Genomic DNA, 14,045 nt, shown 5'->3' with positions numbered 1-14,045 from the left:
ACTCACGTTGCTATTTTCTCAAATATAAAAGAAGTTTCCATAAACTTTTTTTTTTTCAACTATAAGTTGATTGGTGATGATCTTTTTTTCTTTTAATGTTTTGTTAATTGGATTTTCTAAAGTTATTATTTTTTTTTAAGTTTTATAATGTGAATAATACAAGTTTTTTCTTTTTCAAGCCAGAAGTAAAAAACCAAACCGGAAGAAGACCAATCCGAGGCGACATAAATCAAATATTGAGATATCTTTGAATTTTTTAAAACCAACTTAATCGAATAAAAAGGGATATGCACATCACTAAAATGATAGAGTTTTCTATTTGTTCTATGAACACAATTCTTTAAGATTTGGTACAAGTAGTTTTCGTATTCTTTTTGGTTCGTTTTAGCAATAAATAATTAAAAAAAAAAGTGAGAGAGAGAGAGGAAAAAGAAGTATAAACGCAATTCTAAAGACTTATGAACTCTAAAAATAAATCCTTTTCACATATAGCGACGTCTCAGTCAGCAAAGGAAACATTGAACTTTAATTTAATAATAATATTAAATTATTAATATACCTCTTTAATTATTAAAATAAAACAAAAAAAAAGGCCATCGTGACTTCGTGAGAGGAAGCCAGCAAGTCACGATGGATTCATCATCATCATCACCATCATCATCATCATCATCATCAATCATCAATCATCAATCATCATTGTATATCGTAATCATATCTTCTTCTCTTCCAAAAATCAAGAATCTTCTTCACGGATAAGAAGGAAAAAAATAACACCTTACTATATTATTATTTCGCTTTTGCTTTTTTCGCATCTCTCTATCATTCCCATTCCCATTCTCTGTTTTTTTTTTTTACTTTGTTTCTTTTAAGTAAATCGCGAAAAAATATCTGAAATCGCATCTTCTTTTTTTGGTCTGGGTTTGTTGTGTTGTGTTGTGTTGTGTTGTGGAGTAAATTAGGGTTTTTTTTTTTTGAAAAAAATGGACAAGTACGAGCTTGTTAAAGACATCGGTGCTGGTAATTTTGGAGTGGCTAGGCTCATGAGAGTCAAAAACTCTAAAGACCTCGTTGCTATGAAGTACATCGAGCGTGGCCCTAAGGTTAAATTCCCCATATACTTGTTTGTTGTCTTGTTGGATCAAAGATTTTGAGTGTTTTGAATTTTGTGTGTTTTAATTGGGGTGAATTTGATATATAGATTGATGAGAACGTGGCGAGAGAGATTATTAATCATAGATCACTTCGTCATCCTAATATCATCCGCTTTAAGGAGGTTAGTTACTGTCTGTGCCTCTATAGCCTATATAAGCTGCTCTCTTCATGGTATGTGGCACTGTTTTTAAATTAAAGTTTTTTTTTTTTTATAATGTTTTCAGGTGGTTTTGACACCAACGCATATCGCCATTGCTATGGAATATGCTGCTGGGGGTGAGCTATTTGAGCGTATTTGTACCGCTGGAAGGTTCAGTGAGGATGAGGTGACCGCTCTTGCTTCTCTTTGTCATAGTGGGTTGGTGTACTCAGTTGATCAATTTCTAGATTGGCCTTAGATTGATTGATTGATTGATTGAGAGTAAAGGAAAATAGGATAACATGTATAATAGGAAACAAAAGGATTTATGTTGGAATCAGATTATGATAGTTTTTGTTGTGTGCATCTTTGTTGTTTTTACAGGCAAGATACTTTTTCCAGCAGCTTATATCGGGAGTTAGCTATTGCCACGCTATGGTAACGGGAATGGAAATGGCTTATGGCTTACGCAGTTTTTTTATCTTTTAACTTCAGAGATAGATATACAGAATCTTCTGCGGTATCCACTTGCTGTACTCATATTGTTTCCTTTATTGGCACAGCAAATATGCCACAGAGATTTGAAGCTTGAAAATACCCTCTTGGATGGAAGTCCTGCTCCACGTCTTAAGATCTGTGATTTTGGTTACTCCAAGGTCTGTGGCATCACGCACTTGATTTCTTTATTTCTTTTGTCGTAATAAGATCCTTTTTGTTTGTTCTCTTTCCCTCTGTTTGCGAGGAACCTTGTCACTTTCCTGTGAGCTGTTTTCTTCTTCTTTTGTAGTCCTCGCTGTTGCACTCTAGGCCCAAATCAACTGTTGGAACTCCTGCATATATTGCTCCTGAGGTTCTTTCTCGCAGAGAGTATGATGGCAAGGTAATCTTTTTGGTTTTCAAGTATTGGCATATCTAGTGTAGTCATGTATCTCTGTCAACTTCTGCTCATGCATAATACTTTGATACATCAAGAAAGCTCAGATAAGCCCCAACTTAGAAGAAATCTGCTGTGGCCTTGGTAGATTTGGGTAGTCATTTACTAAGGGATTTAGAATGATCTGCCTTTTTTAATTATCCATGACCAGATGTGTTTATCATCTAATCTGTTTGCCATCCCTTGCTTGCATTTTCTGACTCTTGTGTGTATTTGGTCAATGATAATTGTAAGCTTTGTAACCCTGAGCCATTTATTCATATTAAAGAACTGCACGGCTTTTTTCGAAATGGAAAGTATCCCAAATGTTACAGAAGCAAAGATTATAAAATTGTTATGATCTTATTTGATTGGATTTGGAAGCATCTTCATGGAAATCATCAATGGTTTGTACTTATATTTTTTTCTTTCACTCAGATGGCTGATGTATGGTCTTGTGGTGTGACTCTTTATGTGATGCTGGTGGGAGCATACCCATTTGAAGACCAACAGGATCCCAAAAACTTCAAAAAAACGATACAAGTAGGTTTCTTTGCTTTTGACTCTTTGCTTAAAGAAATGACACGACCCACTAATTGTTGAGCCACATTGTTACAGAGAATAATGGCTGTCCAGTACAAGATCCCGGACTATGTCCATATCTCACAAGATTGCAAGCATCTCCTCTCCCGAATATTTGTCGCCAACTCAATCAAGGTATATATCACTCTCTCAAAAAGCTTATTTCATCCTGTGTGAGATAATTTCTTGTATAGTAACTTATCGTTTTTTCTGCAGAGGATTACTATAGCTGAAATCAAGAAACATCCATGGTTCCTAAAGAACCTGCCAAGGGAACTTACAGAGACAGCACAAGCTGCATACTTTAGGAAAGAAAACCCGACATTCTCTCTCCAGAGTGTCGAAGAGATTATGAAGATTGTTGAAGAGGCGAAAACTCCTGCTCCAGTTTCTCGATCCATAGGAGCATTTGGGTGGAGAGGAGTAGATCATGCTGAGGGCAAAGAGGAAGATGCAGAGGAAGAAGTTGAGGAAGTAGAAGAAGAAGACGAAGACGAAGAAGATGAGTATGATAAGACGGTGAAGCAAGTGCATGCTAGCATGGGAGAAGTCCGAGTCAGTTAAACACAACAAAAAAAGAAAACAAAAAAGAGATTGGTAGATTGGTTTTCTTTTCAAGAAAAGTTTCTAAACCCCCAAAAAGAAACGGTGTTCGTCGTTCTGTCGAATCTGTCTCTTGCAAAGTTATCTATTATATTTCAGATTTCTCATAAACCTGAATCCCTCTAACCTTGTCAGGACTCAGGATTTGTATAGGGATTAACAAGAAAACACACAATAACACTAACAAATAATAATAACCAAACTAATCATTGACCTGAGAATCCATTATAACCCAAACGTTCAGACATGACCTTACAACCAAAGACAACACGCAAGTCCTAAAGACTCATCCTATTTAGCTTAATGAGACCAACCATGATCATACAACCAAAAACGACAACAATTATCAACTTATTCATCGTGGATTTGAATTCTGCCTTTGCTTCCAACAAAACATGTTCCACCCTTAATATATATTTAACATTAAGCTATAGATAACTGATCAGTTTCAGTTTTTTTTCTTTTAGATACAGCCATACAGGTCGGTCAACTCATTGCTTACTATCACGATTCACATATACACTGATTACGAAATAAATGCAGAATAATGGAAATTTACGTAACAAACTTAATCATTAGTTGGATCTTAAATACCATTTATATATTGACTAATGACCAACAGAAAAATAAGTTTCAGTCTTTTACAGGTCGAAATTATGGACTGAACCACTGAAGAAAGACAGCTGAAACGAGTTCCACCTTGAACACTATTTTTTCTCTTCAGCCCATTGTAAGCTCACATGCTCTTGAACCCCTGGTTGCATCTTCCAATTGTCTGCTCACAGTTGCGGTAACTAATTGCCTTGCGTTCTTCAAAATATAAATAGCAACTTCTTTCTGTCTTGGTGTTCCTTCAAAGTCTTTACATTCAAAGGTTTTGAGATGGTACAACAAACATTCAGGAGCACAACTCGGCGGAATCCAGCAACCCGTGTCAGGATCCCAGCAACCCTGCAATCAAATGATACAGTGCGCATTAGATCAAGGAAACCAAAAATGAACTAAGCCTCTACATATGGGAATGAAAGTACCGGATGGTCGTCTTCAAACTTGAGAATCTGTAGTATAGGGGAATGTTGGAGCATACACACAAGCAAATCCGCCCAGTTCTCACTAAAACGGCGGAAATCCAAACATACAAGTTGAAAGAAAATGGTACGAATAGGATACGTAAAGTGACGGTTTGCAAGTGTGATTAAAGAATAAAAAAAAAATCAAAGTGAGTAGAGAGAATTACTTACCCCATAATATAAGGACAGAGAAAGACGTTTGACAAAGGTTAGAGATTCCAAAACATTCCCTTGGCTATCAATCTCAAGACTTGCCTCCACAACCTTGGGAAAATCACCGATGATATTAAATTTACCATACTCTTCAAAAATATCCAAGTGGTTCAAGGAAGGAGAATGTATCACAAACACATTATCATTCGTATCAGCGTCTTCCATCATATGAAAAACGGTTAAACTCCGAAGGGAAGGCACATTAATGGTGAAAGTCTTCCCATTATTGTCCTTACTAGAATTCCATACATCCAAATCTTCAAGAACAGGGGAACTGGATACAAGCCTGATGAAAGATCCCTCGTCTGTGTACTTCAGACATATAAGACGCAACGTCTTGAGGGATGGAAGGCTAACCCGAGAAGGAACTTCCGAAAGAATCACCCTGTTGAGTTCCAAAGTCTCCAGTGTTTCACATCTAAACAGTCCACTCGGTAACCTTATACGGCAATGTTCACTGAGATACTCAAAATCTATCTTCAGATCACGCACAAAACGATCAACAGCAAATCTAACCCATGATTCCATTTGTAAAGCGCTACATTCAGAACGTCTGGTGAGATGAAAACTTTCTACAACTGGTGACTTGTGTAATAGCAAAACCGCAAAGATGAAATCCGACGACAATTTGCAATCCTCAACCAATACCAATCTATCTTCAAAGTTAAGCCTTGTCAACAGTGTCCAAAGAAACCGCCATCGTTTTGACAAAATGCTAGTAGCCACGGCATCTTTGATTGGGGCAAACGATAATATTCTGATGAGCATATCATCAGTCAACTGACTAAAGCTGTCTTCCATCCTAATATATATTCTCACAAAGAACTCCAAAGCTTTTTTTTTTTTTTTCTACTTTTTATTACCAGAATCTACAAATCAAAGACGAAAGAAGAAAAAGAGAGCGTAATTAAATAAGGAAGAGAAGGAGAAATAGCTATAGCATGCAAAAACGAAGAATCGAGAAGGGAACCCTAACCTTAAGCTGAGAATTGAGAAATCGTCTTCAGAAGAATCGCTCACTTCTTCTTCTTCGCTCAGTGTTTTTTTTGTTGGTGGGAGGAACCAGGAAAACATTAGTGTCTCTATGACTTGGGCTTTGGGCTTAGGCTCATTAAGAATTTTGCATAAGAGATAAACCGATATGGAAATTAATATTTTTTGAAATTCAAAATATATTTGTTTTTGATGTCTGTGAGACTCTCTGACTGGTGTGACTGTGACGGAGAGAGAGAGAGAGAGAGAAGCTTTTTTAACAATCCCGCCATACGGAAATCGAAGAATGCTGTAATTGAAGAGATGCGCTCTTCCTTCCTTCCTTCTCTCTCTAGCTTCGAGATCTTACCGGAAACAAGTTTCGCCGCTCGATTTCATCGTCGCCGGAGTTTCGCTATTCCGCCGCAGAAGCAAGAGAGTTTTCCATCGATTTGAAATTGTAATCTCGATCTTCCCAATTTCTCAGTTATTTCTAGGGTTTAGTTTGTTCGCTTTTTTTTTGCCTACACACCGATGCTGCGATTATGATTACTGCTGCTAAGTTTTTGTGTGTTTTGTTCGGTGTTCTGTGATTGTGTGTTAAGAGAGGAATCTTCGTTATTCATAGTAAGATCGCTTCATCTCCGATTTGGATAACTTCTTAGCTTCTCGATTTGTTTAGAGTTCTTCGTTTTTCTATGCAGATTTTGAAATTTTAATTTTCAAATTTCGTTGTAATTTTCATAGATTACACAGCTCAATTTCGGTACTATTGTATCTTCCAGTTGGTGATAGTATGCAATTTCATCAGATTCAACTAATCACAATGTGCGACTTCTTTTGTTTTTTTCAATTCAAGTACAGTAAAATGGTGGTGACAAGAGGAAATAAAATTGCTGGAAGCTCTTGGGCATGTAAATCTATGATCGGTGCTAATAGAATGAGGCAAATTTGATCTTATCCCTATCCATTTTGGTTTGTTTATCACGGATCTTTTGTTTTAATCTTCCTGATTGATAATTTTGCTTTCTGATTGTTTATAAATGCAGTGGTAGTCATCATCTCCCTGAAGTTAAAACAAATTGGTCGAAACATGCCAAGGCTTTTGAGTGTATACCATCCTTGCATAAGTTTATGGGCTCCAATTTCCTTTACTCTATAGAATGTCAAAAGCCAGGAAGAGATAGAGATATAGCTGCAACAAGGTATTGTAATATGTTCTTTTGAGGAACCATCAGCTCTTTCTATCTTTTTGATGTTGTTCCTGCCTTTTCGTATCCCTGGGTCCAGTTCTGCTGTTATTTGGTTACTACTGAAGATTATTACTTATAACTAACTCCCCTGGCTTTAAGGATAGTGTTCCACCACGCTGTATCATCTAGCTTTTCTAGCATCGGTTGAATCTGTTTCACTGCTTGTTATGATTCTCGATATAGAGGTAGGATTTAGCTAGAATATGTGAAAATCCCTAGTCAAATGTATGGATTCATTCTTCGGTTACTTCCAACACCTCCAATTAAAAGAGAGCTAGTTGCTCATGATATCATCCTTTTACCTTTCTAGTAATGTCAATGTTTGAAACTCTTTTGAGGTTTTCTCAGTTGCCTTTAGGTATCAATTTATTAGCTGAAGTGGTCTACGTTATCTGAAAACTTGTTTCCCTCTATCTCTAGGTCAATTGAAAACATCGGTCCTCTAACTGTGCAAACTTTGGCACGGCCACAAATTGAAAAGGTATAATTGAAGGAAAAATCTCAATCCTTTCGGTATGTTTGTTGTGGAGGAAATTTTTCCATAGGCTACTTTCTTCCCTTTCCTGTCTCTGAGTAAATAATTTAGGCCACCGTAGTGTCTGAATTCTGTTTTTTGGCGGATTGAGCTTCCCCTGGCAGAGAAACTTTATTTGATTAATTGTACATACATATAACTTGAGTTGTTGTTATCCACTGTTTTCAGGCTTGGTGTACTCTTATAAATCTCTCAATAAATAATACCTACCTGAGACCTGCCATTACTCCCGCAATTGATGATGGCAGCAGTAATTGTTCGTCTTCGACGAAAGGATCCATTGTTAAAGTTACATCCACTGCTGATGGATCTTTCTACGCACATAATCATCCAGAGTATAGTCAACGGCGTGTAAGAGGCACTGCAAAATCGTTTGACAGTTTCTCCTCCTCTTCCGTAGGTGATGATAAAATAACTATTGGCAAGGTTCCACTGGTAAAGGATGAGATTAGAGATTCAGTAACAGGTTATAAATATACCAATGTTATGGAGAGGCCACCAATCAAAAATTCCACACACCCAGCTAGTCTTGATGAGATTGATTATGATGACATTATTGAGGTAATGTTCTCGATACAACTAGGGAACTTCTTTGAAATCTAAGTACTTTTCCATGTGAGCAAGAAACTTTATCTCAATTTGGATTTGTAGTAACTCTCCGCCCTAGCCGAAAATGTAACATTATTACAAAGTTAGTTGGATACTCTAGACAGCTAACTTTGGAGTTTGCACCATCTATCTTTTCATATTTACTTGTGCCGAATGATAGAATAGATCAACTTTAATGAGTGCTAACTTTGGAGTGCAGATTATTGACGTAGACCAAATTGTGATGGAACACTGCCAGTCAACGTGTACCGTTCAACCATCAGTATCTAATTTTACACCAATAGCTCCATCTGTGGATATATTTGCTTCCAGAAGAGAAGAAGAGAAATGCTTGCCTCCTGAATTATGTTCCAACTGTAGTCATGGAATAAAGGTATGCCTACCAATTCTCTCACTTTATCCAATTATTTCATAAACCAATTAGGTGTCTCATTTTGTTTGCTTTAATATCCACGCAGCTAGGGCTTTGTCCTGAAGCTTCCACCCATGTGGAACAAATGAAGGACACGCTGCTTGCAATATCTAATGAAATCCTCGATGATACTACTGGCCTGGGCCCAGATCATTTTGAACAGCTTCGTCAAAAGAGGTTTGCATTCCCATCACCCATCAATAATATTCCCTTTTTGTTTGCTTTGTCCTTTTTGGACAATAATTTAGCTTCTTTCAGAGGCTGTGACACATTCATTCACACAGAAAACTTATTAGGAAATTATCCAGCTAGAAAGAATTTGGCCTAAAGAAACATCTGATAACATATCTGCTTTTTAAATTTTATTTCGTTAATTGCATCACAACTGAGAGTATGCTGTGAGTTCTGACGTAGTTTCTAAGCTGTTGAGACTTGTATTGTTGCTAGGTTACTGTTGAAAAAGCAAATTCAGCAACTCGAAATTCTTATCCAAAATAAAGAAAGGAAAACATCTCAGTGTTCGGTGTTGACAGCTACTCAGACTCTGCAGTATGAAACATCTCAAACAACAAATCTTCAGATGGTTTATGCTCAGACAGACTCTCGAGCTCACGTAAAAGAACAAGGAAGATATGTAACTGATAACTGGAATATGCCAGAAGGCTATTTATTTTCTGAAGATAGGGATGGTATTTCATCCGGTCCTGTAGAGAGGGAACAAATTCCCGAGATTATAGACGTCACTTATACGGAGAGTTCAAATGAAAAAAAGTGGAGCAGTCGTGATTTTTCTTGGACGAAAAATCTTGAGGTGATTGGTTATCTGTCTTCCGCAGTTATTTTATTTGCATCTCTCCTGTGTACTCATGTGCTACATTGAAATGATTAGGTCTATAACAAAATAGTGTTTGGAAACCACTCATTTCGACCCAACCAAAGAGAGATTATTAATGCTACAATGAGTGGTTGTGATGTTTTTGTTTTAATGCCAACTGGAGGGGGGAAAAGCTTGACATACCAGGTAACGACATCTTAACTGTTACTTTGAAATGCCATTGAAAAGTCGTATTTCTGGTTTTTATTCTAAACACAGATTTTTGCTTACATCCTGTAAAAAAGAGATGACAGTTTCGAATTGTGTCCTAGGGTAAAACTATAAGCTAGTATCTGTCCTGGTGGGAGTTATACTTCAGATGAGTTTCTCTGTATTTAGAACCTGAAAACGCCTCCGTAACACCTGTTTCTCTGCAGCTCCCTGCTCTGATCTGTGCAGGAATAACGTTAGTCATTTCTCCACTTGTTTCACTCATTCAAGACCAGATAATGAACTTATTGCAGGTGAGGACTTCAGCAACCCCAGGTATGTTGTTTTTGTCGTCTGTTTTATTTAATAGTTGTACTCAGAAATATTTTCCTAATTTACACTGTGGTTTCTAATTCATGGCTATAGACCAATATACCTGCTGCTTCCTTAAGTGCTGGAATGGAGTGGGCTGAACAACTAGAGATACTTCAGGAGCTGAGCTCTGAGAATTCTAAATACAAGTTACTGTATGTCACACCAGAAAAAGTGGCAAAGTGAGTCATTATTCTCTTTAGTTGTTGATTCTCAAAAAAATGTGGGTATTGAAAAATCCCAAACCGGATAGGAGTGGAACAAGTCAAAGCCTTAGAAGGCCTAAGAACATCCAAACCCTTAAGATAGCTTTTGCGGTGACTGGTGAATGTTGCACCAAGTTTCAGTGGGATTGATTTTGGCTCAATTCCCATCAGATTCTCTCCTGATATTAGTTTTTTCTTGGATTAAATTATACTAGCTGGTGCTGTAATTTATTATCACATTAGATACTGGCAGCAGTTTTTCGATAGAAGTCTTACATCTTATAATTCTAGGATTGGTTATTGGCATAGATGTGGGACAGTATTGATAATAAGAAGCTTCTCTTTCTTGACTACAGAAGTGATTCCCTTTTAAGGCATCTTGAAAGCATAAACTCCCGTAGTTTGCTTGCTCGATTTGTTATTGATGAAGCTCACTGCGTGAGTCAGTGGGGGCATGACTTTCGACCAGACTACCAGGTTAAGCCTATTTAAAGCTTACAACAGACACTCCTTTACATTTCTCATTACTGTTTTCAAGAAACATAACCTTCCTCTTTTTACTCCAAAAACAATGCTGCAACATGCAGGGTCTTGGTGTTCTGAAACAGAAGTTTCCTAATATTCCCGTCTTAGCTTTGACAGCTACTGCAACAGCCAGCGTAAAAGAAGATGTTGTGCAAGCTCTTGGTCTAGTTAATTGTGTTGTGTTCCGGCAAAGTTTTAATCGCCCAAATCTATGATAATGTACTGAAAATAGCTTAATACGAATTCTTCGTGTTGCTTACTAAAACACATTGCAGGTATTCTGTTGTGCCCAAGACAAATAAGTGTCTGGAAGATATTGACAGGTTTATCAAGGAAAACCATTTTGATGAATGTGGCATCATTTATTGTCTTTCAAGAATGGACTGTGAAAAAGTCACAGAAACATTGCGGGTAGGTCGTTTATTTGCCTTTCTCGTATCTTGGTAATATGGAAATGTTTATATATATATATATATATATATATATATTTTTTTGAAATGTTTACATATTGTGTTTTAATTTCAGGCGTTTGGCCATAAAGCGGCTTTCTACCATGGCAATATGGATCCTGGTAAACGTGCCTTTGTACAGAAAAAATGGAGCAAGGATGAAATCAATATAATATGTGCTACAGTGGCATTTGGAATGGGTAATGAATGGTCTCGGTCACTTTGATTGATTAAAGTTTGCTGCATGCTAACATTGATTTTTCAGGAATCAATAAGCCTGATGTTCGATTTGTCATTCATCACTCTCTACCAAAGTCCATAGAAGGCTATCATCAGGTGTTTTATTGAACATTTAATTATGAATATCCTTGTAAACTGATTTACATCAATCGTGTACAACGTTATAACAGCTAAAAAACTCAGATAGGCTTACTCTGTTCTCATGCAAGGAATGTGGTCGTGCTGGTAGAGACGGCCAGATGTCATCATGTGTTTTGTATTACAGTTATACTGATTATGTAAGTTGGATAAATCTGACACTATAGTAAGTTACTACTCCGGAGAATACCTACACGGCTACACTCATGGTCATGTTTGTGGTTATTTGTTCAGATTCGAGTGAAGCATATGATTAGCCAAGGAGGACTTGGCCAAGGCCATATGACAATGGGTTATAATCGTATAGCAAGTTCAGGGAGGATGCTCGAATCGAACACAGAAAACCTTCTCCGCATGGTATTTATTGGCAAGATTCCTTGTGTTTGGTTTCCAGGTTCTAACTCTGCTTGCTGAGATATATTTCCAAATTTGTGCTTCAGGTTAGTTACTGTGAAAATGAGGTGGATTGTCGACGTTTCTTACAGCTTGTTCATTTGGGGGAAAAAATTGATTCGACAAACTGCAAAAACACATGTGATAATTGTTCCAGCAGCAAAAGTTTGATTGAAAAAGATGTAACTTTGATTGCAAAGCAACTGGTATAGAAATCATTTGAGTTCATCATGTACTGTACCTGCTGGATGATGTTGTATGGAGTGATGTACCACAATCTTTTGTGGCTTTAGGTTGAACTGGTGAAGTTAACAGGAGAAAGGTTTTCGTCAGCTCATATTGTAGAACTCTACAGGGGATCCTTGAACCAGATGGTATGTGTGCTAACAACGCATTTATTTTGTTTCTATTTCCATAACCTGTTAATTAGAACCATTGCTGTCTCATAAACAATGTGTACTTTAGTTCGCTGGTGTCCTCAAGCCCATGAATCCTATCAGTTCACTGAACCACTTGTAATTGGCCTTCGGCTTTTAGGTCAAGAAACACAGACATGATACTTTGCACCTGCACGGAGCAGGAAAGCATTTGGCAAAAAGTGAAGCCTCTCGTATCTTGCACTATCTTGTGACAGAGGATATTCTTGCAGAGGGTGTAAGAAAAAGTGATCTGTATGGATCTGTATCGTCGTTGCTGAAGGTACATATCGAATTTCGCTTTTAACTATGTCTGTTTTTGTAAATAGAGATCTGTGTGGATATCTATCGCTGTTGCTGGAGGGTTTTTTTTTGTTTTGTGTGTAAAATATTGGTCTGTGTGCTTTCCGCTCTGGTTAATTTTGCTTAAGAATGAATGTGATCGTGTACAAATATATCTGTGTACACAGGTAACATCCATTTATCTATCTTTTTATATAGGTGAATAGATCAAAGGCTGCCTCACTTCTTTCTGGAGGCCAGACTATAAAAATGAGGTTTGATTTTACACTCGAGATTTCTTTAGTGTTCACATGAACTACTTGCAACCAAGTCGGTGTCATCAGTAGGTCAAACGTAAGGAAATGATACTGGGGCACCAGAGCCTTAGGATTTCTGCCTGAAAATCGATCTGCTCTCATTGCAATGCCACTGCTGCTACTAATTGTTTTGATAAAGGTTAAGTTTAATGAGATTGGCATATCTTTCACAGATTTCCTTCGACCGTGAAAGTGTTAAAGCCGAGCAAATCTACAGCAAACCCAGCCAAAGTTATATTAAAGCAAACTACTCTTCCAATGGCAAATGCTGCCCCAAAAGATTCGGTATATCTTCTTGAATACTTGTTTTCCATTTCTAGCTCAAAGATTAAACCACCACTCTGAATTGCTTAAGGCTGCTACATTTTTCTCAATGTCGGGATAGAATCTCTCCGACCATTTGTTGGCAGCCTTAAAAAAGCTTCGTACTGATATTGTCAAAGAATCCTCAGATGGAGTTATGGCGCCATACCATATATTTGGGTAAAGTTCACAATCCGTTTCTTGACAAATTTTTTATTTCTTTCTCTGGTCACAAGTAATATAAAAATCCGTATGTGTTTGTAGTAATACCACACTTCAGCAGATAAGTAAACGTCTTCCCAAAACTAAAGAGGAACTCCTCGATATCAATGGTCTAGGAAAGTAAGTATCGCTAAGCTTTCTAAACTCTACTCTCTCTAACCAAAGCAATGAAACAAAACTTAGGGATTTGGTGATGTTTATCTTTCAAACTCTCAACAGAGCCAAGGTGAGCAAGTACGGAGATCGGTTATTGGAAACCATACAATCAACCATCAATGACCACAATAGAACAGGTCCTGGTTCAGGGAAGAGGAGAAGAGACGAGAACATTTGTCCGAATGTAGCAGACGATGATGATCCCGATTGGAGTGCGAGTAAGTCCCACAAAAAGGCATTGAAGAACAAAAAGTAACACGGTTAATAAGCTTTACAACAGGCTACCGAAAGAAAATAAGCTATAGAAAATATCTACCTTTCCAAAATTGTGATTATATAATTTTGTTGTAAATGGCACGCTCCTAATTCCCATTTGTCCGCGAGGTAACTAGACCACCTGTCAAGCAACAGATTTGCCTATAGTTCCTTAGCCAGAGAGAGATTGTGGACCGGGTTGTAATCTAGGGTTAGGTTAAGCAAATCTTTATACCTAAGCCACCATGTCCCATGAGCTATCAGATTCTGCCGAACAGATTAGAGTGTTTCTTG

At 37.4% G+C, this 14,045-nt stretch overlaps 3 protein-coding genes across 3 annotated transcripts; 2 read left to right on the top strand and 1 right to left on the bottom strand.

Moving 5' to 3' along the window:
• On the top strand, nucleotides 724–3,506 carry LOC104703683 (serine/threonine-protein kinase SRK2B-like). The gene is made up of 9 exons (XM_010419739.2): nucleotides 724–1,100; nucleotides 1,199–1,273; nucleotides 1,377–1,478; nucleotides 1,676–1,729; nucleotides 1,855–1,947; nucleotides 2,079–2,171; nucleotides 2,643–2,747; nucleotides 2,823–2,921; nucleotides 3,003–3,506. Exons 1-9 carry the CDS (start codon nucleotides 981–983, stop codon nucleotides 3,348–3,350), a joined length of 1,089 nt encoding a protein of 362 aa, XP_010418041.1. The 5' UTR covers nucleotides 724–980; the 3' UTR covers nucleotides 3,351–3,506.
• Nucleotides 3,944–5,746, bottom strand: LOC104703682 (F-box/FBD/LRR-repeat protein At5g56420-like). The gene is made up of 4 exons (XM_010419738.2): nucleotides 5,649–5,746; nucleotides 4,631–5,541; nucleotides 4,421–4,502; nucleotides 3,944–4,340 (listed from the first exon to the last, which is right to left on the bottom strand). The coding sequence occupies exons 2-3, from the start codon at nucleotides 5,471–5,473 to the stop codon at nucleotides 4,500–4,502; spliced, it is 846 nt and encodes a 281-aa protein (XP_010418040.1). The 5' UTR covers nucleotides 5,474–5,541; nucleotides 5,649–5,746; the 3' UTR covers nucleotides 3,944–4,340; nucleotides 4,421–4,499.
• LOC104703680 (ATP-dependent DNA helicase Q-like 4B) lies at nucleotides 5,837–13,990 on the top strand. Its single transcript, XM_010419736.2, has 26 exons — nucleotides 5,837–6,104; nucleotides 6,504–6,589; nucleotides 6,694–6,849; nucleotides 7,318–7,378; nucleotides 7,601–7,993; nucleotides 8,241–8,414; nucleotides 8,500–8,630; nucleotides 8,901–9,264; nucleotides 9,343–9,474; nucleotides 9,705–9,791; nucleotides 9,904–10,031; nucleotides 10,412–10,532; nucleotides 10,643–10,793; nucleotides 10,855–10,991; nucleotides 11,106–11,229; nucleotides 11,295–11,365; nucleotides 11,479–11,547; nucleotides 11,642–11,764; nucleotides 11,848–12,006; nucleotides 12,094–12,174; nucleotides 12,338–12,499; nucleotides 12,718–12,773; nucleotides 12,989–13,100; nucleotides 13,201–13,298; nucleotides 13,383–13,460; nucleotides 13,560–13,990. Exons 2-26 carry the CDS (start codon nucleotides 6,513–6,515, stop codon nucleotides 13,750–13,752), a joined length of 3,438 nt encoding a protein of 1,145 aa, XP_010418038.1. The 5' UTR covers nucleotides 5,837–6,104; nucleotides 6,504–6,512; the 3' UTR covers nucleotides 13,753–13,990.

This window comes from Camelina sativa, chromosome 7 (assembly GCF_000633955.1).
Source record: "Camelina sativa cultivar DH55 chromosome 7, Cs, whole genome shotgun sequence".
Classification (NCBI taxonomy): Eukaryota; Viridiplantae; Streptophyta; class Magnoliopsida; order Brassicales; family Brassicaceae; genus Camelina; species Camelina sativa.
The sequence above is the reverse complement of the archived record's forward strand: the minus strand, read 5'-3'. Positions and strand labels throughout refer to the sequence as shown.